Genomic DNA, 26,156 nt, shown 5'->3' with positions numbered 1-26,156 from the left:
CCGGCAACCAAGGTACATGCCCTTGACCAGAATCGAACCCGGGACCCTTGAGCCTGCAGGCCGACGCTCCATCCACTGAGCCAAACCAGTTAGGGCATTGCTTTGTGATTTTAAAAACCTGTGATGATCTGTGTTTATCAAGTAGTACTTAGCTGAGTAGTAGTACACAGTTTTCTAGTTCCATGACCTTGTTAAACCTGGAAAATACTAGAGATGCTGGTCCCATATTGACTATCCATTTTGCCTTAATGACAATAGCTATAGCAGCACACTGCCTACCAATTGAGTGAACATATGGGTTTTTTACCTGTTTGAGGAGAGTATCATATAATCCACTGAGGAAAAAGAAGAGTGAAGTTTTTTTCTCTAATATTAAATGTCACTGCTGCTCCTTAGTAGGAGGTTTGAAGGAAAGTTTCAGCCATAAAGTAAATAAATTTACTTATATTTATTTAATTTCAGTCTTTTAAAGGGAAGAGAGATTGACTTCAGTGTTATCACCATAATACCATAATAATATTTTTCTCACCTATTTTTATTCTGAAATACTCTTTGAGCTGGGAAGAGGGGTCAAGATGTAATGAGGTAACAGGAATTCTTCAACTGACTATAGGAGTGTATCGCTTGTGTAAATGTCATCTGTTGCATATCATGGGAAAAATGGATGAGGATTGTTTATCTAAAAATTAGGATAGTATCTGTTTTAAGATAAATTGAGGCTAGTTTAATAGTTTTGAAAAACCTTGAAAATGTCTTTTTGAACAGAATAAATTATTTCAATTGGAGGCTCATAGTCAGATGACACTACTCTTGAGAATGGGAGTAAATAAAAATAAAATATTAATATCTTCATTTATCTCAATAAAAGGACTTAGAGTTATTAATTTGGTTCATGCAACTATGATTCATCTTGTCATTTTTTCAAGGAACTTTGAGATTCATCCTCTATTATGGCTAGACACAGTACTTGGCACTGGGGATATGAAGATAAATAACTCACACTCTTCATAAATCTCTGTGATTTATAATAGAGGAGATAAGCAGTAAACAAAAGTTTTTATGATAACAGTAAAAAAATGACGTGATAAAATTTGAGCAGTATTTTGTTCGAATGAGGGAATGCTCAAGTCTACCTGGTTAAGAAGAGGGATAAGATGGTAACTAAAAAAGACTTAATAGAGCCCTGGCCGGTTTGGCTCGGTGGATGGAGCGTCGACCTGCAGACTGAAGGGTCCTGGGTTCGATTCTGATCAGGGGCATGTGCCTTGGTTGCAGGCACATCCCCAGTGGGGGGTGTACAGGAGGCAGCTGATCGATGTTTCTAACTCTTTATCCCTCTCCCTTCCTCTCTGTAAAGAATCAATAAAATATTTTTTAAAAAAAGACTTAATAGAAAAAGTTTTGTTTCTTTGAATTCTCAATAGTAATAAAACTGGAAAATGGGCAAAATACTTAAATGGATACTTCACTGTAGAGGACATATGGCTGGTAAATAAGCACATAAAAGGATGTGCCAAATCATTAGACGTTAAGGAAAGGCAAATAAAAACCATCATTGGAAACCACTTCACACATGTCCATGTGTTTATTGAATCAAATTAGGAAAGTATGGAAAGCTAGATATCCTTCAACTGGTGGTACTTGTCTTTAGTACATCATTCTAGTTTCTAGTCACTTGAAAATTTGGAAGTAAAGCAAACTAATCTAGTTCCCCAAAGGGGTCCTCTTCACAGTTCTCTGAGATTACACTGACAGCACTTAGATTATATGTTTTAGCTGATAGTTTCATTCGAAAATTCTTTTGAAAATCTTGGTTAGTTGCCATCCCGGCGCTTTATAGAATTTTGGAAGAATTACTGTATCTTATGCCCTAGCTGATTTGGCTCAGTGGATAGTGTTGGCCTCTGGACTGAAGGGTCCCAGGTTCGATTTTGATCAAGAGCACATGCCCGGGTTGTGGGCTCAATCCCCAGTAGGGGTGTGCAGGAGGCAGCTGATTGGTGATTCTCTCTCATCATTGATGTTTCTATCTCTCTTCCTCTCCCTTCCTCTCTGAAATCAATAAAAAATATATTTAAAAAAAAGAATTACTGTATCTTAATTTTTTCCATTATATATATAATGAAGAATTTCCACTTCAGATAAGAGGATTAGTATTTTTTTGCCTGAAAGCTCCAATGAATCTCACTAACCCTCAACCCCATCTGCCCTCCCCTTTAAAAGCAAGGGAGGTAACAATGCCAGTCTAATAATTTTCAGGTTGTTACAAGTATATATGGTTTTAGGAATGTTGTTTACATTCTAAATGTAACCTTTATATACCTGACTTAGAAACATAAACTTTTCTTTCATTAAGAACTATTAGAAAATCTGATCACTTAAATATGTATTTTTAAAGCATTTAAGTCACTTTGAAAATTACCACTAGGATATTATATTAAAAATTAAGAAAATAAGACTGAAACATTTGGATGTTTTTTATATCTCCTTTAGTAATTCTAGTATCTGACAGTATATAAAAAACATTATAATATTCAAGATGGCAATGATAGTTTGTTTATTTTGTTAGCATTCCTTTTAATTCATGTTCTGTTTATTTTCACTGACTTTTGACTTGAATTGCCCTAAGTAATAGAGATTGGAGGCTAGTAAGAAGGGGAAAGTGGTGATTTAGGGAAGCATCAAGAAGAATATTCTCAGAACTTTTATGACTTAACTAATTTCTGTACCAAAAATTTCCTTATAATATATGTCTTAGGTTTTATAGCATGTCTAATTGATTTGTTTGCCTTTACAGCAAAACAGATCGGCTTGCCAAAGGATCAGAATGTTACCAAAAGAGCCTTAGTTTAAATCCTTTCCTCTGGTCCCCTTTTGAATCATTATGTGAAATAGGTAGGTTTATAGAAATGGCAGTAGGGGAAGGGGTTCTCCATTTCCTCTTCTTTATTTTTTTCTTTGCTTAATTTTTGGATACAAATTATTCAGAAAAAAATATTTTTCAAAGCCAAAGGGATGTTAAAATTGAGAACAAGAAATAAGATAGAGTCATATGTTTCAGGAATCATGTAGCCTTTCTTGTGTCCTCTAGCATGAGTTGTATTATGAGTATAGCATTAACCAAAACAGCTTCATGGATAAGAAAAGAAATGAATAGAAGAATAGAATCCCATAGCAGAAACTGTAATAATATAAATTAAGACCTGGAATATATGGGGTGTTTCAGTATATATATATATATATACTCTAGTATGCATGAAGGATCATTTTAAAACATTGTATTTATATACATGGGAGTGCTTAAAATTTTAATATTTCTAGTGGGTTTCAACTCTCTGCTCTTAGTCCTTACCTTGAACAAAATGAGATCTAGATCTTTGCTTTCTGCTTTAAAATAAACACAGAAATTGGCATTTTCCTGTGATTTATTATATTTAAAATCAATATCATTGGTGTTTAGTTTATTTCCTAAATTTACAGCTTTATCTTAGGGGTAAACTTGCGCAATAAATTGATGGGTGGGCTTCTGGGAGGTAAATTTGATCAGGTGAAACAAGAAGAACTTTAAAACTCTGGAAAAGGGCTATTTCCACTGATTTATACATACCTGGGGTGGAAAATTAACCCTCATTTCTTCAGAAGCAAATTTTTTTTTTCCCTTCACAGGTGAAAAGCCAGATCCTGACCAAACATTTAAATTAACCTCTTTACAGAACTTTAGCAACTGTCTGCCCAACTCTTGCACAACAGTAGTATCTAATCATAATTTATCTCACAGACAACCTGAGACGGTTCTTACAGAAACACCCCAGGACACAATTGTAAGTGTATCATATTCTATTATTCAAAATATTATGAAAATGAAAAATAATGATCTGAACTAAATGATGTATTGTAAATGTCATGGTAGAAATTTTCTGTTTCAGGAATTAAACAGACTGAATTTAGAATCTTCCAATTCAAAGTATTCCTTGAATACAGATTCCTCAGTGTCTTATATTGATTCAGCTGTAATTTCACCAGATACTGTCCCTCTCGGAACAGGAACTTCTATATTATCTAAACAGGTTCAAAATAAACCAAAAACTGGTCGAAGCTTATTAGGAGGACCAGCTGCTCTTAGCCCATTAACCCCCAGGTAAGACAAACAAAAGATAGTTTAAAATGTGTTCTATAATATTAAATTATTTTATAATAATTCATATTATTAGTAATATAAATTACTAATTATATGTAATATAAATAGTAATTATAAATTAGTAATATAAATTAGTAATTATTAATTACTAATAATATGAAACTTTTAAATATAGAAAAAGAGGCATTTAATAAGTCAATAATGGAGTAAAAAAATAAAGTACCTGTGATAAAAATTTAATATTAAATATTAGAGAAAATTTTAAAACTCTTAAATATGCCATATGGAGTTAGTGTATGCATTAAAAGATGTATTTATGTTTGTGCATCAGTGAATAGTGAACCTGTTAGAATGTTGAAATGTTTATGATATAATCAGATGATGGTTGTTGTTAAAGTGCTATTTTCCAAAGCATGGAGGAAGGAATGACACCTATTAATATGAAATATTTTGTGAAAATTATTAGAAGTATATGTATGTATAAATGCAGGAACCCAGCCCAGAGGATACATATCCAAAAGTATCAAAATAAAAAATTATATGCTAGACTAGACTTAAATTGGGTCCCAGGGCCAGGGAACTACTAAAATAGCATAAACATGAGATGACAATAACTCATTGAATCCATAAGTGGGTTCACATTTTCTCTGTAATAGTGTCTAAATCCCATAAATTCCAAGAATTTTAATAAATTTGATCATTGGAAACTTAGTTTTTACAAAGCCACTCTTATTTATAATAAATCTCCTGAGATCAGTTGTTGCTGCTAAATTTAGTCTTGTTTGGTATTTTAAGTTTTAGTTATGGTGGTTGGAATAGTCTACATTCATAGCTTATTTTTAATCTGCCCCTTAGATCCTCACTGCCCCAAGACTGATTTGCCATTCTCTTCCTTTTAGACCTTCTAATTTAGTATACTGCTGCTTTATATATGCCTTGATGACTTTTTGACACCTTGATTTCAACCTCTTCTCAGTTTTGGGATTTTGCCATTAGAAACCCCAAGTCCTGGAGATGGATCCTATTTACAAAACTACACTAATACATCTTCTGTAATTGATGTGCCACCCACCGGAGCCCCTTCAAAAAAGGTATTTTCCATGTAAAATATAGTTTTGGTACTGATGAAAGAAAATTCATTTAAAATTCCAATCTATTAAAAGCAATTTCATAGAGAACCTAACTTTATATAATTATTGTTGCATTAGAGTTATTGATCTAAATGTAAAAGGTTATCGCTGTCCTAGCCTCCTTGTTATAATTGGAGACACAAACCTGGTTGTTCTTTATTTCAGCATACATCAAATAAACACATTCAGATTTTTCCTTCAATTTCTTATGGGTTTTTTTTTTTTAATGAAATTAAGAGTTTCTGTCACTTTGAATATAAATAAGAAATATACCTGCCATAGTTTTTACTTGTCCCCATCACCATGTTTGTTTTTTAAGTATACTAGTGTTAAAATGAAAAAAAGACTGACTTATGTAAAGCCAGCTGTTTCTGATAATAAAATTCTTATAGTGGCTACTCATAGATGTGTAGTAAATTTATAGTAAACTAGAGGCCTGGTGCACAAATTCGTGCACCAGTGGGTCCCTCTGGTCTGTGGGATCGGGCTGAAACTGGCTTTCCGACATCTCCCGAGGGGTCCTGGATTGTGAGAGGGTGCAGGCCAGTCCGAGGGACCCCACTGGTGCACAATCGGGGCAGGGGAGGGATGTGGGAGGTTGGCCAGCTGGGGAGGGACCGCGGGAGGGCTCCAGGGCATGTCCGGCTCATCTCACTCAATCTCGATCAGCCAGACCCCAGTAGCAAGCTAACCTACCAGTCAGAACGTCTGCCCCCTGGTGGTTAGTACATGTCATAGTGACTGGTCAACCGGTCGACTGTCTGCCCCTGGTGGTCAGTGCACATCATAGCTAGCTGTTGAGCGGCCTTAGCATATCATTAGCATATTACACTTTGATTGGTTGAATGGCCGACCAGATGACCGGACACTTAGCATATTAGGCTTTTATGATCTAGAAATGTGTAAAAAAAAAAAAAAATGAAAAATATTTGACAATATTCTTACAGTAAATACTGGGATAAGTTTTGAGATTCTCTTTATAATATTCTTTTATAAAGATCTATGGCAGGACAGGTCAAAGTGCTATTTGTTTAAAAGATATCTATGGTGCAGGGTATCTTTTATGATAATTAAATTAGGTTATATCCTAAGGAAAGAGAGAGTAGCTAAAGAGCATAGTTAATGGAAGGAAGAGGGGCCAGCAAATAAAATGGTAAGACAAATAATAAAGATGCTGTACTATTTTGGAAATTATACAAAGTTTCAAAAAGGAGGCATGATCAGTGATGATGAATGCAGGAAAGGCCAAAATTAGGCTTTCCTATCTGATGAAAACATGATTATTTGTAATGTACAGTTTGAGTTTTATGTACAGTGGCTATGAAAGTAACAGGTAAGTTTTGAAGAAAATTATCTGGTAGTAAAGAAATTTAAAACATCCATTGATACAGTAGTCATTGATCTCTTTATAAAGAAGCTAAGTGAAAAAATGAATAGAAATAAGGTGACAAATTAGAGAAGACAGAAAGGAGCAAGCAAAGGGTTTTTCCCCTCTCTAGACAGCAGAAACTAATTAATGAAAGATTGAATACACTAGAAAGAAATATTAATTCTAAGAGCAATATCCTTAGAATTTGGAAAATAATTGGATGACTTCTTTTTAAACCTACTCTTCTAACTACTGTAGGTTTCCCCCACTATACAAAAGTAGAGTATTCATGAAACCTTTTGTAAGCCAAAATGGTTTAAAGCAAGTAAGTATTTATAATTTATAAATTATAAGTAATTTATAAAGAAATATTTGACCATTCCCAGCCCCCAAATTCAACGCATGCACGTCTTTATTTCGTTCACCACAATTGAAATGCTTAAGTACATCCGGTTTTTCACTATACATAACATCCTTATGAGTTTTTCTGATACTTTAGGACATATCTTGCTACTGAGTGCACAAAATAAAGCACTGATGCTCAGAGACACAGTTCCATGCTCTGGGGGCTTGATGCTGGGTGTAGTTCCCAGGGAAGGAGCTTACTGCTACCACTGTCACTACTGGAGGCTCTCAAAGCTTCTAACGGCTCCCTGCAAAACAAATGCTAAGCAGTATTTTTGCTTCTCAACTTTTTTCATAAAAGCAAAGTCATGAACTTTCAAAAAGTAGGGGATACCTGTATAGAATTGCTTTTACTAAGTGCCAAAGAAGGAATATAAAAATCTTATTCTATATATTTTTAAAGTATTTTTATTGATTTCAGAAAGGAAGGGAGAGGGAGAAAGGGATAGAAACATTATTGATGACAGAGAATCATTGATTGGCTGCTTCCTGCACACCCCCTACAGGGTATTGAGCCTGCAACCCAGGCATGTGCTCTGACTGGGAATCGAACCATGACCTCCAGGTCAAAGCTCAACCACTGAGCCATGCCAATGGGGCTATATTATTTTTTTATGTATACTAAATTAGATCATAAATCTTGAGAATAGTAGCTGTCTTAAAATTCTTTAGCATTAGCCCCAACTGGAGAAGATGTTGTAATAAATGCCTTCCAGAAATTTGAGCCTTTCCTTAAAAACTAAAGTGAAAGATGACAGGATAGTATAAAGATAAAAATACTGGGGTTAAAATGTGGAAATAGGCTGATGTTCATTCTAATCTAATATATATATATATATATATATATATATATATATATATATATATAAGTCTAAACGACTGGAACGACAGGTCACTATGACACGCACTGCAGCCTGCCAACCTGCCAGATTGGGGGCGGAGCTGGCCAGCCAACCTCCCGAGGCCCCTCCCCCTGGCCTGCCCAGCCCCAATTGCCCCCATTGGAGTGAGCCAGCCAGACCCCACCCGTGAATGAATTCGTGCACCAGGCCTCTAGTATGACATTAGTACAGTGGGGCCTTGACTTACGAGTTTAATTTGTTCCGTGACAGAGCTCGTAACTCAAATTACTCGTATGTCAAATCAAAAAGTGAACGAGTGAGACGTGATGCTGGGCTGATGTTGTGGTGTTCACTGTGACGTTCGCTGCGCCAACTAGCAGTGGGGTATCTGAAGCTGGCTCGTAACCCGAATTTTAGCTTGCAACTCAAAGCAAAAAATCGGCCAAGAGACGGCTCATATCTCGAAAAACTAGTTAGTCAGGACACTCGTAAGTCAAGGCCCCACTGTAGTTTGTGTATTCAAATGACAGTAATATATTATGAAATCTTGCATTTGGATAATGGAAATAGGAGCATCATATATCTCTTATTATAATGCAATTTATAATTCACAAACCTTAGACTTTTTGTGTTTTGCAGTCTGTTGCCAGAATCGGCCAAACTGGAACAAAATCTGTCTTCTCACAGAGTGGAAATAGTCGAGAGGTAACTCCAGTTCTTGTTGCACAAACACAAAGTTCTGGCCCACAAACGAGGTATTTATTATGGTGCATTATTTGATATTGTTCAGATTTTCTTGCTATACTTCCATATAGGCAGGTTTTGACTCTCCTAAGAATTCTAGAATGACTATTATAGATTTTGAATATGTCAAATTTGAGAAATTTCTAACTTACTAAAAAGACTAGTGTAATTTTTAGTTGAGTATTATAATGCAAATCAATACAAGAATTAGCTAAAATATCTTTTTAGTTTACTCTAATTGCCTCATGAATTTGTTGAAATTAGATATTCTAAACACTCCTCCAAAGTAATTTTCCTCTTATTTACATGACCTTCTCCACTGGTCACGTACAGATAGGTTTCATTCTCTCATTCCCCTGTTATGCATTTCTATAAACAGATATGTCTCTTTCCTCCTCAAATAATTAATCATAAGTCTTAAAAGTTACATGTATGCATATGACTTGACTATATAAAAGGCCTCAATATTTCTAAAGTAGTAGGATGATAAGTATCATCATGAGTGCCAGCTTGAAGACAGGTGACAAATACCTGGGGCTCAGTTATGAGAAGGAGCCTGAGGTCTCCTGCAGAGTAATGTTATATAGGCTGAGTATATATGCTAATCCTAAAGAATACTTAAAACATTTATTGAATTAGATATTTCACTTAAAACTAAACAAATACACTAATAAGCATCAACTGTTAATAATTCTTTGTTCTTTGTATTACCTACTTAATTCTATATTTGTTTCCTATAGCTGCCGAAACAAAGTACCACATACTGGATGGTTTTAAAATAACAAATTTATTTACTCACAGGTCTAGACACAATAATCCAAAATTAAAGTATTGACAGGACCATACAACCTCTGAAGCCTCTAGAAGAGGATCCTTCCTTAGCTCTTTCAGCTTCTGGTAGCCCCAGGCATTTCTTAGTTGGTGGTAGACTAACTCAGTATCTGCCTGTCTTTTTCACATGGCCATCTTTCCTGTGTATCTCTGTAACCAAATTTTCCTTTTCTTTTAAGGAAATCAGTTATATGGGCCCTGATGGCCTCATTTCAACATGACTATAGCTACAAAGACCCTATTTATTACTATTATTATTTTTTATATTTGTATTGATTTCAGAGTGGGAGAGGGAGAGAGAAGGAGAAACATCAATGATGAGAGAGAATCATCTATTGGCTGTTTTCTGCATATCCCCTACTGGGGATAGAGCCTGCAACCCAGGCATGTGTGCTTGAATCGAACCCAGGGCCCTTCAGTCCACAGGCTGACACTCTGTCCATTGAGCCAAACCAGCTAGAACTGAGACCCTATTTTTAAATAAGGTCACATTCACAGGTTCTGGGGTTAGGGGTTCAACATATCTTTTTAGGAGACACATTTCAACCCATAGCATTGCTTTGTTAGTAACTAGAGGTCTGATGCACGAAATTAGGAAGAGTAGGCCTACCTTCCTCCGGCTGATGGCAGGCATCCAGGACCTGGGCTTCCCTCATAGCCCCGGCTTTGGCTTCGTTCGAAAGGGTGTCCAGTCTAATTAGCATATTTTGCTTTTATTATTATAGATTATTCTTATTTTGTCTTTTGTTTAGAGTTTATAGTATAACATTTTAACTTATAAAAGTCTACCTTCAAGTAACAATATATACCATGTCATGTACACCATAGTATTTTTTCATGTTCCTTTCCTAGTCTTTATGCTATGGTTATCATATAGTTTACTTCTATATATGTTATTAACCCCATAGTGCATTGTTGTAGTTTCTGCTTTGGTTATCTTTTATAGAATTTTTGTAAAATAATACAAATAAGTCTATTTTATATTTACTCATATTTTTTTTTCCTTTTTTAATTTTATCCTTATTGTTTAACCTTTGAGTGCCAACCAATATCCTAGGAACTATGCTAAAATTGCCAAGGCATTTTTGCTGATTTTACAGCAGTTTAGGAGAAAAATTATGAATCGCAAGTAAATGAAGTTACATATTCAAAAACTTAAGGAAACCTTTACTACATTTGTTTTCATCTTTGACATACATTGTTTGCTGATTGTATTATAAAATACTAGTAGAAAAAAAATTTGAACAAAACATATAATGTCAAAATAAAATTAATGTTGACTTTGAATACATGAATGAAGATATTGTTTAACTTTTAATAAGCAATAGCGCTTCCGGCACTTTTGGCGAAAGACAGGAGGAGCACGATCACACTCCCCGGCACTCTAGGGGTTAAAGTATTACAGGTGTCCCTTTTTTCCCCCCATTAACCCCTCTACTTCCCACTGCCTGTATATTCAAATTTCAGTTATTTCTTTATATCCAAATTTCAATTTGGTATCCTTTTTCTTCATCATGAAGGAATTCTTTTAACTTTTCTTGTGGTCTAGGTCTGATGATCATGAATTTTTTCAGCTTTTGTATGTCATAAGAAAGTTTTTATTTCTCCTCTGCTTTGTAATTGAAAGAATAGTTCACTGTCAGGTTTTGAGCATTTTTTCTTTTTTCTTTTTTTTCTTTTTTTTGTCAAATGGCCCTTTGGAGCTAACAGAACCCTGGTGATAATTATAATATAGAAAGCGTTTGTCTTTAGCCACCCCAACTCCAGAATCCTCTTAATCATTTTTTTCCTACCTCTGTAAGATTTATGTTGACCTCATGCAGGCTTCTGTCCATTTAAATCAATTTCAGCATCTTTCTCAGGCTTGTCTTCCATATAAACTGCCCCATGCTATGAGATTATTCCTTCCCACTTCTCAGTCAAAACCTTTTTCTATAATTAGGCAATATTGAAAAAATGTCATTCACATTTGAGTAAAAATGACATAGTTGTTAGTATAAAATAAAGGAAAATGAATTGGTTTCTCAAAAAAGCAAAATATGGAGACAGTAAAAGGATCAATGGTTGCAAGGAGTTGGAGAGGGAGTAATGAACAGACAGAGCACAGAGGATTTTTAGGACAGTAAAAATATTCTAGATGATACCATAATTACCTGTCATTGTATATTTGTTCAAATTCATAGAATGTGCAAAACCAAAAATGAACTCTAATGTGAACTATGGACTTTGGAAAATTATGATGTGTTGATATAGGTTCCTCAGCTATAACAATTGTACCACTCTGGGGGGATGTTGATGATGGGGGAGGCTATGCATTTGGGCGTTTAGAGGGTATATAGGAAATCTCTGTACCTGCCCCCTCAATATTTCTGTGAACTTTAAACTGCTTTTAAAAATAAATTTAAAATTTTATTTAAAAAATTAATTGATTAACCCAAATGACCTCTTTTGCTGAAATCCCTACATTGAGATTATGGTTTTTGAAAAGATTAAGGACTACCTGGATATTCTTTACTCACTGGTCAACATCTCTTTTCAAAAGTCTCTTTGACCCAAACTCAGGTAACTACTATGATTTCCCATAAACTATATAAATTGTAAACAGTTTACTCCATAGACTGACTTACTGTCAGATAATTTCAGGTTTTAAGTTTGTTTGCTTTCTAAGAATGAAATTCTTATATTGTAGGATTTGCCTTTAAAGTAAAAAATGTACCCAAGAGATTATTAGATTTCTTTTGTCCTATAAATATTGATGTGGTGTTTGAATTTATAGGGAAATACTTCTCAAGTATAAGTTGTTCTGGTGGTATTTGTTGGGAAGTGTCCCTACATTTAAACTATCCATTGCCAATTATCTTTACCTTTTTCTCTAATTTGCTATCATTGCAAATGAGGGCTAGAGATCATTGGTTTATAGGTATGTTTACCTTTTATTGACCCAGAATTTTTATGTGGATTGTTTTAAGTTTAAGTTGGCAATTTCAGATAGAGCAAAGATCTGTAGTATAATCATTATTTTATGGTAACACAAATAGCATTTAAATCTGAGTTTTCATAGAGGGATGAGAAAAGGACTAACCAAACTCATCAACTTTAGAGTGCAAACATATTGAATGTTTATTTTTTAATATACCTGAATGGAAGCAACAGTTTATGGTTATAAACTGAGTTTATTTAAAATGTCTATTTTTATATATTTTTTTTTAGTACAACACCTCAGGTATTGAGCCCCACTATCACATCTCCCCCAAATGCACTGCCTCGAAGAAGTTCACGACTTTTTACTAGTGACAGCTCTACAACCAAGGTAATGATTCCCCCTCTAAAATTTCTGCTCATTGATGACTCAATTTCTAATAAATTAAGTGACTGTAAAAATTTTTTAATTTGGGGAGCCATCTATATAACATTTGTAAATTTTCTTGGTCCTTTATTAACTATTTTATAATTTAGTTGAAATGACAAAATTGTGTTGGAAAACTGATCAGTGGTTTTTAGGAGTTAGAACTGGGGGAAGGTATGACTTTTAAAGCATAGCACAAGGGAATTTCTTTGTGTTGATAGAATATTCTGCTTTTTTATTGCGGCAGTGGATTATACAAGTCTATACATATTATAAAATTCATAGAACCATGCACATCCACCCTCCCCCCAAAAAATGCATGTAAAAAACTGATGAAATTCAAATAAGGTCTGTAGTTTAGTTGATAGTATTATACCAACTCCAGTTTCCTGGATTTGATGATGTACTATGGTTATGTCAGATGTTGTCAATGGTGAGAATTGGGGGAAGAGTAAATGGAAATTTTCTTTACACATTTCTTCGCAAAATTAAAGAGTCTCATTATGTCTTTGGTAAGTTTCCTTGGTCCATTGACAAATATTATGGATAATCAATCAAGATTATACACAAGATTGTACATTTATTTTTATCTAATATTTGAGAAAGGGTTCGGGGAATGTCTAAAATACTTGAGTGTAACAAGTGTGGGGGTTTCCTGCTTTTTACAGGAGAATAGCAAAAAATTAAAAATGAAGTTTCCACCTAAAATCCCAAACAGAAAAACGAAAAGTAAAACTAATAAAGGAGGAATAACTCAACCTAACATAAATGATAGCCTGGAAATTACAAAATTGGACTCTTCCATCATTTCAGAAGGGAAAATCTCCACAATCACACCTCAGATCCAGGCATTTAATCTACAGAAAGCAGCAGCAGGTCTGTTTTAAATGCTAAATATCTTCTTGGTATTTTATTCACTATTTTAAGTAAGTTTTTTTATGTTCACTAAAGTGTCTTTCATTTTATCTAAATAGATGTTGGAATTTTTAATGGTAATTTTTTAATTAGTCTTTCTAGAAAATCAAGTTGTTTTATTGTCTTTTCTCCTTTGTTTACTACATTGTTTTCTCCTAGAAGGTTTGATGAGCCTTCTTCGTGAAATGGGGAAAGGTTATTTAGCTTTGTGTTCATACAACTGCAAAGAAGCTATAAATATCTTGAGCCACCTACCTTCTCATCACTACAATACTGGTTGGGTACTGTGCCAAATTGGAAGGGCCTATTTTGAACTTTCAGAGTATATGCAAGTAAGTATAGAAAACAGTTATATATGCCTTTTTTACACATAACTGAAATGTAATTAATGCCTATGCTTGGCAAGACTAGATCTAAAAGGTCAATATTTATTATGTAATGTCTATATTTTCTCATTATTTGTAATTTATAAATACAGTTCTTTCTTGTGTTAAGGGTGAGTGACTTGAAGTAGATTTGTAGAGAACAACCCAAGTCATCCATACATTTTTCTTTTAATCCTCACCCGAGAATTTTTTTTTTAAATATATTTTATTGATTTCTTTTTACAGAGAGGAAGGGAGAGGGATAGAGAGTTAGAAATATCGATGAGAGCGAAACATCGATCAGCTGCCTCCTGCACACCCCCCACGGGGATGTGCCTGCAACCAAGGTACATGCCCTTGACCGGAATCAAACCTGGGACCCTTCAGTCCGCAGGCCGACGCTCTATCCACTGAGCCATACCTGTTAGGGCGAGAATATTTTTATTGATTTGAGAGAGAGAGGAGGTGGGGAGGTAGAGAGAGAGAGAGAGGAGAGAGAGAGAGACATCAATGAGAGAGACATCAATGCGATAGAAACATCCATTGCTTGCCTCCCGTACTTGCCCTGACTGGGGATTGAACACACAACCTCAGTATGTGCCCTGACTGGGAATTGAACCGGCAACCTTTAAGTGTACAGAATGTTGTTCCAACCAACCAACTTAGCCACACTGGCCAGGGCCCATATATTCTTCTTTTTTGGGGGGGAGGGGGAGCATACATTCTTATTTGGAACATTTGTACTCAGTTGAATCTGAAAATATACAGTGTATTTACCATGTACTAGATATTTCTAGTAAAAATTCTTTCTATTATATTCAGAGTTCTTACTGGGATAAATATTTGGTATTTCATATCCTATATAATAAAAGCCTGATACGCTAAGTGTCTGGTTGACCAGTTGGCCGTTCAACCACTCAAAGCGTAATATGCCCATGATATGCTAAGGCCGCTCAACTGCTCACTATGACAGGTACTGACCACCAGGGGCAGACAGTCAACCGGTTGACCAGTCGCTATGACGTGCACTGACCACCAGGGGCAGATGCTCTGACCAGAGGGTTAACTTGCTGCTGGGGTCCGGCCGATCGGGACTGAGTGAGACAGGCCGGACACGCCCTGGAGCCCTCCCACAGTCCCTCCCCAGCTGGCCAACCTCCCACGTCCCTCCCCAACCCCAATCATGCACCAGTAGTGTCCCTCGGCCTGACTTGCACCCTCTTGCAATCCGTGACCCCTTGGAGGATGTCAGAGAGCCGGTTTGGGCCCGATCCCACAGGCCAGGCCAAGGGACCCACTGGTGCACAAATTTGTGCACCGGGCCTCTAGTGTTTTATAAACTTGAGGGATGCTATGAAGAAAATTGTAATCAAGGACACAATGTCTTTATCACAAGGCTTTTAGCTTTTTAATTTTAATTATATTTGTTGCTTAAATTATTTATTTATCCTAGAAATGGAGAGGATGATTAACCTAAAGCCAAAGAAAACTGTAATGATAATTTAAATGTCTTCCCTACTTCCAAAGTAGGGAAGACATTTAAATTTTCTTCCCTCACCCTGTAAACTTAAAAACAAAATTTTAAGAAACTTCTATATCAAGTATGTCAAACTCAAAAGGCTAACACAGGCCAAATAAACAAGGTTTAAGTTTATGTGGGATGCAAAAAAACAAAAACTTCAATTTTCATAGACATGTAGGTTTATTTAGAGACATTATTTAGAGACAAAATACCGACTTCTGCGCATGGGCCACGAAGTTTCAATTGCACTGTACGTGCACGCCCTCACGTGGTATTTTGTGGAAGAGCCACACTCAAGGGGCCAAAGAGCCACATGTGGCTCACGAGCCGCAGTTTGCTGACCACTGTCCTAGTCTGTCTTCTAGATTCTATAATACAGCTAGACAGATAATTGCTTGCTTTCATAGAGTTTACATTCTAATTCTAATAAAAGACAGATTATAAGCAAATAAATATATAAAGACTAGAGGCCCAGTGCACGAGATTCATGTACTCGAGGGGTCCCTCAGCCCAGCCTGCGCCCTCTCGCAGCCCGGGAGCCCTTGGGAGATGTTCGACTGACAGCTTAGGCCCGCTCCGTGGATGTCAGTCGGAAATCCTTAGTGCTGCTGCAGAGGTGGGAGAGGCTCCCACCACCACCGCTGCGCTCCCCAGCCATGAGGCCAGCTTCTGGGCTTCTGGCTTAGCAGCGCTCCCCCTGTGGGAGCATACTGACCACCAGGGGGCAGCTCCTTCTTTGAGTGTCTGCCCTCTGGTGGTCAGTGCACGTCATAGCAACCGGTCGTTCCTCCATTCAGTCGATTTGCACATTAGCCTTTTATTATATAGGATGGATAGCGGTAAGTTATATGAAGAAAAAAAATGAAGCATGGTAAGGATATTGAGGGACAGTGAATTTTATGGTGCTTTTTTTAAAAAAGTGTGCTCAGAGCAAGAACTTTACTCCTCCCTTTATGAGCCATATAAAGATCTAGTGGTGGAGTGTTCTTCCAGATAAAGAATAAATGCAGCCGAAACCGGTTTGGCTCAGTGGATAGAGCGTCAGCCTGCGGACTGAAAGGTCCCAGGTTCGATTCCGGTCAAGGGCATGTACCTGGGTTGCGGGCACATCCCCAGTAGGAGATGTGCAGGAGGCGGCTGATCGATGTTTCTCTCCCATCAATGTTTCTAACTCTATCTCTCTCTCCCTTCCTCTCTGTAAAAAATCAATAAAATATATTTAAAAAAAAAAAAAAGAATAAATGCAGAAGTTATCTATTTGTGTAATTTTGTGGAGTAAAGAGAAAAAGAACTGTAGATAGTCTTATTCATTGCTAGAAGATCCATGTTTGGATTATGGTACACAGGCAAAAGTTGTGTTTGGCAAGCCCTTTTCAAAATTATTTCTAATTTATTGTTTTACGGGTACTTTAAGATACATTAATTGTGTTGTTTCCCCTAATTATAGAGCAGATGTACACCTAGATATTTAACTGAAGAAAGCCTTTGTTTCAACTTAAAGTTATGATTTTTAAAATATTTTCTTGTCTATGCCACAGTCACTTTTCAGAAGAAACAATAGATTCTGAAAATTTGAAAACAAACATTTCCAAAATCTGTATTTGGCTGGTAGTTAGGTCTGTCGTCTTATACAAAAAAATTGTATCTGTATAACTTATAGGGGATTTCAGGGAATTTACAAGTTATCAAGCTATCCTAGATAATACATGGCCATTTCTTAGAATTAAGTTCCTGGTTTTAGAAATATTATTTTCTTATGTTATGTCTTCTTAATTTCATTAAGAACAGACCATACTAGTTTTTGTATTTCAGGCTGAAAGAATATTCTCAGAGGTTAGAAGAATTGAGAATTACAGAGTTGAAGGCATGGAGATCTACTCTACAACGCTGTGGCATCTTCAAAAGGATGTTGCTCTTTCAGTTCTTTCAAAAGACTTAACAGACATGGATAAAAATTCACCAGAGGTATGTTACTGAAACACTTTGCTTATTTAGCTATTTTAGCTATTCTTTTTTATCATCCTTACAAAATTGAGATGAACTAAATAATTCAAATGCCATTTAATATTACCCATACACTTCTCTATAGGCAGGACTCAGAAAAGAAGAGAGTCCTAAAATAGATAGTACAGATTCTTAAATAGGAAAATAACAAAGTAGGTATTTCATTTAGGATCAATAGAGTTTTGGCTGGGTTAAAATTGCTGTTATCACCAAGATTAGAGTTCATTAACCAGAAATTAAATAGATTGAATATTGGTCATTTTAAATTGAAAGAAAATAGTAATTTTAATTCAGTTTAAGACATAGATAAATTCATTTACATGGTACAATCATGTAAGAATTGTATTTTAGTGTATCTCAAGAATATTTAGTGGTAATTTTATAACATTTAAACTTAGAATGTAAAAGTCAATTCCTATTATATTTGGTAGTTATGTTCTACTAGAGTCCTGGTGCATGAATCGTGCACAGGTGGAGTCTGGTTGGGGGGAGGGGTTGCGAGTGGTTGGCCAGCCCGGTTGAACTCCCAGTTGAGGGGACAATATGCATATTATTAGCCTTTTATTATATAGGCTAGTCTTCAAGAACAATGAGTTAGCATATACTGAACCATTGTTCTTTGGAGAAATAAACACATGCGCACATGTGTGCACATGCTCCTACCCTGATTATAGATTATAATCTTATATCCTAAAAACAACTCAGCCTGATACATTCTGTTTATTTTACAAAAGAGAAAATGAGGTGCAGAAGTGTTAAGGTGCCTTTCTGAGGCCACCATACAAACAGGTGCCAGAGGTGGGATTCAAACTGTCCATCTGGTCCCAGAATCCGAGCCCTTCATACACTGTCCCCCCACCCCCACCCCCCATGGTCTCTGTCTTTTGGTCACTGACCTGTGAAAATAAGGTAGAGAGTTGCCTTTTTTTACCTCAACTGAGCATATACTTGTTGGGCAACCCATATTTTGGGTCCATTAAAGCACTGCAACTTATTGGTTTGGGTTTTTAAATTTTAGCAAGTAGGCAATTTTGCAAATATGGAATCCGTGAATAATGAGGATTGACTATATCTGTTAAAACTGTTCAGTTTGTATCTTTCTGTTCTAATTTTAGCCATAGATTTGTTTGTTAGAAAAAATAAAACAAAAATGTAATTGTGCATTTGTGTGTTTTTTTTCCATATTTTTAAGGCCTGGTGTGCTGCAGGGAACTGTTTCAGTTTGCAACGGGAACATGATATTGCAATTAAATTCTTCCAGAGAGCTATCCAGGTTGATCCAAATTATGCTTATGCCTATACTCTATTAGGGCATGAGTTTGTCTTAACTGAAGAATTAGACAAAGCATTAGCTTGTTTTCGAAATGCTATCAGAGTCAATCCTAGACATTATAATGCATGGTAAGTGCTAATGAAGTGCAAAGACAATGTCTTATTAATGGGGCTGATATTTAGTGATTTTTTCTTATTAGATAGCTCTCTGTTGTCATGAATTTGATTACTAATACTTAAGAGTGGTACATACTGGTTGGTAACATCTAACCAAAATGTTTTTTGTGTGAAGTTTATACCTTTAACAAACTCTTCAATTAACTAATCATAATAGAATACTAGGTCCTTATCCTCAGCAGTTTCAACCTTTTCTCCTATCAGACTTTTGCAAATAATTGATTTTGTTACTTTGATTTGTTACTTTTTTTAAAAAAACACTAAAATGGTGATTAGGATGAAAAATGAAGAAAAATAGTATAATTCACCCATTGGATAGTAGAATATAAGCATTGAAACTATATACTAATTGTTAATCTTTGGTAGTATTCTAGTTTATTAAGTACTAGTTTTAGTTAATTAAGTTTATTAAGAACTCAGGTTTTACTTTTTTTATTAAAATATATTTTTATTGATTTCAGAGAAGAAGGGAGAGGGAGAAAGAGATAGATATATCAATGATGAGAGAGAATCATTGATCAGCTCCCTCCTGCATGCCCCACCCTGGGGTTCGAGCTCACAAACCTGAGCATATGCCCTGATCGGGAATTGAACTGTGACCTCCTAGTTCATAAGTCAACACTTAACCACTGAGCCACTGCGGCCGGGCAGGTTTTACTTTTTTGTACTTGTACACAAGTAGACAAATAGGAAATTACTACCTGGCATATATTATCAAACGAAGAAAACATGGGAGAGTTTGTTCTTATTTCTGCCTCAGCACTATATTTACTGTTGATGTTTTATTGTGTTTTTCTTAACTGACTTCATAGTTCAAATATCAAGAAGTGTTATTTTGGTATTGTAATTCTGTGATAGTTTTGTCAGACATGTTTGTGTTTTTTATCTTTTGGGTTAATCATTATAGCAGTTGAGTTTTATTCTGTTTCTCACTAAATCAGAAGCACTAGATTCCTAAAATAGTTTTCGATTTATGTATATTTTTAATGAATTTTATCTCATTTCTAAATAGTCAATATTGCTTGTAAGCTGGCCTGATAAGTGCTAGCTTCCGCTGGTATATTAAACAGTCAGGCCTTTCCAACATTAACTTTTCGTCATATAAATATAAAGTTCTCTAATATTTTAAGAATTTAATTCTTAATAGGACTTGGTTGTTTTTTTTAGATGTGTAGTGTCTGTTCTGCTATATTTTATTCTTAAAAAAACTTTACCATATCAAAAATCATGTTGTAAAAATAATTGTTTCATTCGGGAAAAAGAAGGAATGTTTAGGGAGGCAGACCTTTATTATTCAAACTCCAAAGTAAATAGTCTTTTCTTATCCCCACCTTCACCATTATTAGAACAGAGCTTTTTGTACCTGGGTTGTGGGCACTTCCCCAGTGGGGGATGTGCAGGAGGCAGCTGATCGATGTTTCTCTCTCATCGATGTTTCTAACTCTCTATCTCTCTCTCTTCCTCTCTGTAAAAAATCAATAAAATATATTAAAAAAAAAAAAAGAACAGAGCTTTTGCCCTAGCCGGTTTGGTTTAGTGGGTAGAGCGTCCGCCTGTTGACTGAAGGGTCCCAGGTTTGATTCCCGTTAAGGACACATGCCCAGGTTGCGGGCTCAATCTCTGGTAGGGGGTGTGCTGGAGGCAGCCAATCAATGATTCTCTCTCATCATTGATGTTTCTCTCTCTCCTTCTCCCTTCCTCTCTGAAATCAATTTTTAAAATATATTTTAAAAATTATAAAAAAAAGAACAGAGCTTTTTATACCCTTCCTTTACCTCTAATACCATTATGTGATCAACAAAGCCACTTAAAGCAGATACAGTATGATTTTCTTCTTATTCATTTGGTGCTTATTCCCCATCATCATCATTTAGTTATAGTCAAGAGAATTTCCTTAATGTAAATCAGTCACATTGTGTTCATTTGATTTTTTTTTTCTTTATTGATTAAGGTATTACATATGTGTCCTTATTCCCCCATCATTTGATGTTTTGAAAATTCAGGAGAAATACCTCTATATCAACTTAATATGTCATTACATAGTCATTAAAATTTATAATTTTGAGGTCTATAGGAGCATGAAATTATATAATTATAATTTTATAATTATATACTTTTATTATTATATTATTAAAAATTATAATTTTGAAGTCTATAGGAGCATGATTTTGATATAGTAAGTGGAAAGAGAGAAGCAGAACATGACACTATGCATATTATAATTATATAAAATACATACATATTTGGACTAAGAATATGGAAATAGCATTGTAAGGAGTTTAGGGTTTAGAATCAGAAGAATCTGGTTAAAATTCTTATTAGGTATATTTTTTGGACAAGTTAACTTTTCTAAGCCTCAGTTTTCTTACTTGAAAATGTGAATGATAACAGTACTAATTTCCTTGGTTCCCCCTAGGATTAAATGAGATAATTTATGTGAAGAATTTAACAAAGTTATTGATTGGCACACACATAATAACCACTCATTAAAAAGCAGCTATTAAATCTTGATTGGCTTAAGGACATGGTTTAAGGATGTGGTTTCTTCCCCCTCCTACCCCCCACATTGTCATAGTTTTATTTGATTGATTGATTTTATTGTTATCCCTTGTAAAAGTGCCTTGTCTAAAATGCTTTGATGATTTTTCTATTTTCCTACTGGTTTATTAAATTCCATACATAATTCTTTTATTAGTTGAACTAAATTAGCCACCACAGTTTATATCCCTAAAATTATGCTTTTATACTTTCAGGTATGGTTTAGGAATGATTTATTATAAGCAAGAAAAATTCAGCCTTGCAGAAATGCATTTCCAGAAAGCACTTGATATCAACCCTCAAAGTTCAGTTTTACTTTGCCACATTGGAGTAGTAAGTAGCTTTCTAAACATTGTTCAGTCTCCCTTTAGAAATGTGTTTCTTATTGACTTGATTGCTATAATAAGAATTAGGGCTTTTTTGTTATTGTTGTTATTCTTGAAACAATATCCTGGATTCTTTTACAGCCAAAAATACTATGTTTTTCTTGGCATAAAGAGAAATAACTGGTGTATCCTTCTCTCTTAGACAAGTCACTTAATTTCTCTGAGCTTCTATTTTATGAATGGCAAATAATACCACCTTGCCTACCTCATAGGGATAAGACTCATGTTAGATACTTCATATTTTTGAAAGTACTTTTTCATGTTAATATTTAGCTCTAAATTAAGTAATTAATATTCTAAGGCAAATGGTTTCCTATGTTTTAGCCTAAAATTCTTATAAGGCAATGTGGATCACCAATTTTATATTTATATATATATATTTTTTAATGTGTCTGATGATAAGTTGTATTTTGATAGGAGAGAAGGTATGTTTGGTTTTTTTGTGTGTGTTTTTTTATATATATTTTATTGATTTTTTACAGAGAGGAAGGGAGATGGATAGAGAGTTGAAAACAACGATGAGAGAGAAACATTGATCAGCTGCCTCCTGCACACTCCCTACTGGGGATGTGCCTGCAACCAAGGTACATGCCCTTGACCAGAATCGAACCTGGGATCCTTGAGTCTGCAGGCCGACGCTCTATCTACTGAGCCAAACCAGTCAGGGCTATGTTTGTTTATTAAAATATCATTTATTAGTTTCTCTATTAAGTACAATACCTTAACTTTTTGTTCTTGCCCTCAATCCTTTCTCCTCTGTCTTTTCCTCCCCCACCCCTTTATCTTTCTCTCAACAAGTTTGGTTTTGTGGAACTGGGCATACAATATGAGGAAATTATGTTCTTTGGAATTTTACTATTCATTTTGGGGAATGATTCTAGTTCTTTGGAATTTTCTTTAAAATTGACATGATAACTTTTATAGTTAGACACTATACAAAAATATAGAGAAAATATATTGACATAAAAGTTATTTTCAACACTTAACATGAGGAAATCAAATTTGAGTATCTCTTGATAACCTTTAGTAAAATTGGACTTTTTTTTTTAAATTGATTTTAGAGAGGAAGGGAGAGGGGGAGAGAGATAGAAACATCCGTGATGAGAGAGAATCGTTGATTGGCTGTCTCTTGCACTCCCCCAACTGGGGATCGAGCCTGCAACCCTGACATGTGCCCTTGACAGGAATTGAACCCAGGACCCTTCAGTCCGCAGGCCGACACTCTACTCACTGAGTCAAATCGGCTAGGGCGGACTTTTTTTTTTTTTTTTTTTTTTTAAATAGGCTTTTTTAGCCGAAACCGGTTTGGCTCAGTGGATAGAGCGTCAGCCTGCGGACTGAAGGGTCCCAGGTTCAATTGCGGTCAAGGGCATGTACCTGGATTGCGGGCACATCCCCAGTAGGAGATGTGCAGGAGGCAGCTGATCAATGTTTCTCTCTCATCGATGTTTCTAACTCTCTATCTCCCTTCCTCTCTGTAAAAAATCAATAAAATATATTTTTTAAAAAAATAAAAATAAAATAAAATAGGCTTTTTTCTAAAGTTATTGTGGAAGAGATGGTTTTTAACATTTTGAGTTGGTTTATTGGAAGAGGTTTTCAGATAAGAGAGTGTGCTTTTCTCTCTTAGAAAACTAGTATTTAGGATTTCGATCCTGTGAGCAGAGTATTTGGCCACATGTAGTAATAACCTTCTGCAAAGATCATCACATAGATGAATTTAGCAACCAGATGTTGGCAGTAGCTACTCTCACATCTCGTTACAGTGATATTTGTTCCACAGCCGCATCCATTCACTCCACTTTATTTCTAACATAGAATTCATCCAAGGAGGAGCACAACAGAATATAAGTATCTACTCATGAATGAATAGTGAGGCTTGGTGTTTTGTTTTGTTTTTTTAAGTTATTTAAAATAAATAATTTATTCCCTAGTATTACAGATCAATGGTTTTCAAATATGTAAGACAGAAGAATTATTTTTATAATAAATTCCTAAAATAGCTAAAAATGTAATAGTTTTGAGTGAAACAAGTTTAATAAGGTTTAGAGCCAAATCTTCTAATGGTTTTAAACAGTTTTAAAAAGCCTAATACTTAGGACCATAAATAGACCTGTTGAAATGTGAGTATTTAGCTAAATAGTGCAGAAATTCTTATGAAGGGAAAACCAAAGTTTTTCTTGCCTTTTAGATTTAAAGGTAAACCTAATGTCTTCTCTAAAATTAGGATTTTAATTATCATTATGGATACATAATGGTGAATTGGGCACCATAGGAGCTAGGTTCTGATTCCAGAGCAAGTTATTTAACATCTCTGGACTGTAGTATTCTCATCTTTAAAGTAAAGTGCTTGAAGGAGATTTTTAGAGGTAATCTAACAGTTTAGTAACCAATTACTAAATTCACTTAACCTAGTGAACCATCTGGTGGGACAATACAACCTTATCTCTAATAGTTTTATTATCTTCTGTTGATTTTGAGTCACATTATTTGGGTCTCACTTTTCTTCAAAAATATTAGAAGGAGCCCAACCAGCATGGCTCAGTGATTGAGCATTGACCTATGAACCAGGAGGTCATGGTCCGATTCCCAGTCAGGGCACATGCCTGGATTGTGGGCTTGATCCCCAGTTGGGGATTTGCAGGAGGCAGCCAATCAATAATTCTCTCTCATCATTGATGTTTCTATCTCTCTTTTCCTCTCTGAAATTAATTATATATATATATATATATTAGATGCCTGGTGCATGAAATTCGTGCATGGGCAGGGTCCCTGGGCCTGGCTGGCGATCAGGGATGATCAGGACCTTTTGGCTGCTGGCCAGGGCCTTCCTTCCCAAGCTGCTGGCCCCAGCTTTCCTTCGTTCCGTGCCGCCTCCTGTTGGTCAGTGCATGTCATAGCGAGTGATCAAACTCCTGGTCGAACTCCCAAGGGGACACTTTGCATATTAGCCATATATATATTGGAAGGAAACATCAGTTAGGGTCTTTATTTCTTACAGGTTCAGCATGCACTGAAAAAATCTGAGAAGGCTTTGGATACCCTAAACAAAGCCATTGTTATTGATCCTAAGAACCCTCTATGCAAATTTCACAGAGCCTCAGTTTTATTTGCAAATGAAAAATATAAGGTAAGAGATATATGTCTTAATAGTCTTCGGGTTTGTATTGCTTAAGTTAAGCTTTAGTTAAGATGATGTTGTTTTCCTTTGCATTTTTCAGTCTGCTTTACAAGAACTTGAAGAATTGAAACAAATTGTTCCCAAAGAATCCCTTGTGTACTTCTTAATAGGAAAGGTAAAGATTGGGGCCATGGTCCTACTGTGGCTTTGATAACAAGTATTAACTTTTGGAGAATAAATATAATGCTTATTGTGCAACATCTATGGAGCAAATTCAACTAGAGTTCTGAACTAAATGCTCTGGGAATAAAGAATGGATTTAGTTTTAACATTTAAAAAGATAATATCCCGCCAAAACCGGTTTGGCTCAGTGGATAGAGCGTCGGCCTGCGGACTGAAAGGTCCCAGGTTCGATTCCGGTCAAGGGCATGTACCTGTGTTGCGGGCACATCCCCAGTGGGGGATGTGCAGGAGGCAGCTGATCGATGTTTCTCTCTCATTGATGTTTCTGGCTCTCTATCTCTCTCCCTTCCTCTCTGTAAAAAATCAATAAAATATATTAAAAAAAAAATTTAAAAAAAAAAGATAATATCCCAATGAATGGGCAAGTACACACATCCCATAATTCTAACCCTACTATGGCTTTGGAAGTTTATTAGCACTTGTAGCCAATGACCAGTAATGAATTCATAACTTGAGACTACCTTACAGAAAGCCCTGAGCTTCCAATTATCAATAAAACACTTACCAAAAGAAGAAAATTCATGACAGTACAGACTGGGCTTCCAGATGCCAGTTAGTTAAGGTAGTTGGTAACAATGGGTAGATGTTGAGAGTTGAAATAACTTCTTTTAAAAACCAGTATAAATGAATGCTAATCAAGCTTTTATAGTCCATTTTTTTTCCATTGTCATTGTTCCATTTAGAGCAAGATTTTATTGGAATCTCACTAAGAGATATAGGCAAGGAATTCTAAAAGTAATATCTGAATATATTAAAAGGAACTCAAAAGTTGACATGAGTTCTTTCTTCTATAGGATTTAAATGTCCT

At 35.5% G+C, this 26,156-nt stretch overlaps 1 protein-coding gene across 1 annotated transcript in view; it reads left to right on the top strand.

Annotated features, from left to right (window-relative positions):
• CDC27 (cell division cycle 27) overlaps positions 1–26,156 on the top strand; it is a 48,409-nt gene that overhangs the window by 19,064 nt on the left and 3,189 nt on the right. The window contains exons 5-17 of the mRNA XM_081110280.1: positions 2,798–2,895; positions 3,667–3,821; positions 3,927–4,138; positions 5,115–5,229; positions 8,524–8,639; positions 12,670–12,769; positions 13,474–13,681; positions 13,880–14,052; positions 17,420–17,572; positions 18,804–19,012; positions 21,814–21,931; positions 24,986–25,114; positions 25,206–25,280. Of these exons, the coding sequence (XP_080966406.1) occupies positions 2,798–2,895; positions 3,667–3,821; positions 3,927–4,138; positions 5,115–5,229; positions 8,524–8,639; positions 12,670–12,769; positions 13,474–13,681; positions 13,880–14,052; positions 17,420–17,572; positions 18,804–19,012; positions 21,814–21,931; positions 24,986–25,114; positions 25,206–25,280 (1,861 nt within the window). The remainder of the gene's footprint in view (positions 1–2,797; positions 2,896–3,666; positions 3,822–3,926; positions 4,139–5,114; positions 5,230–8,523; positions 8,640–12,669; positions 12,770–13,473; positions 13,682–13,879; positions 14,053–17,419; positions 17,573–18,803; positions 19,013–21,813; positions 21,932–24,985; positions 25,115–25,205; positions 25,281–26,156) is intronic.

Source organism: Myotis nattereri, assembly GCF_964212035.1.
Source record: "Myotis nattereri genome assembly, chromosome: 16".
NCBI lineage: Eukaryota > Metazoa > Chordata > Mammalia > Chiroptera > Vespertilionidae > Myotis > Myotis nattereri.
Note: the sequence above shows the minus strand (reverse complement) of the source record. Positions and strands in the feature narration are given on the sequence as shown.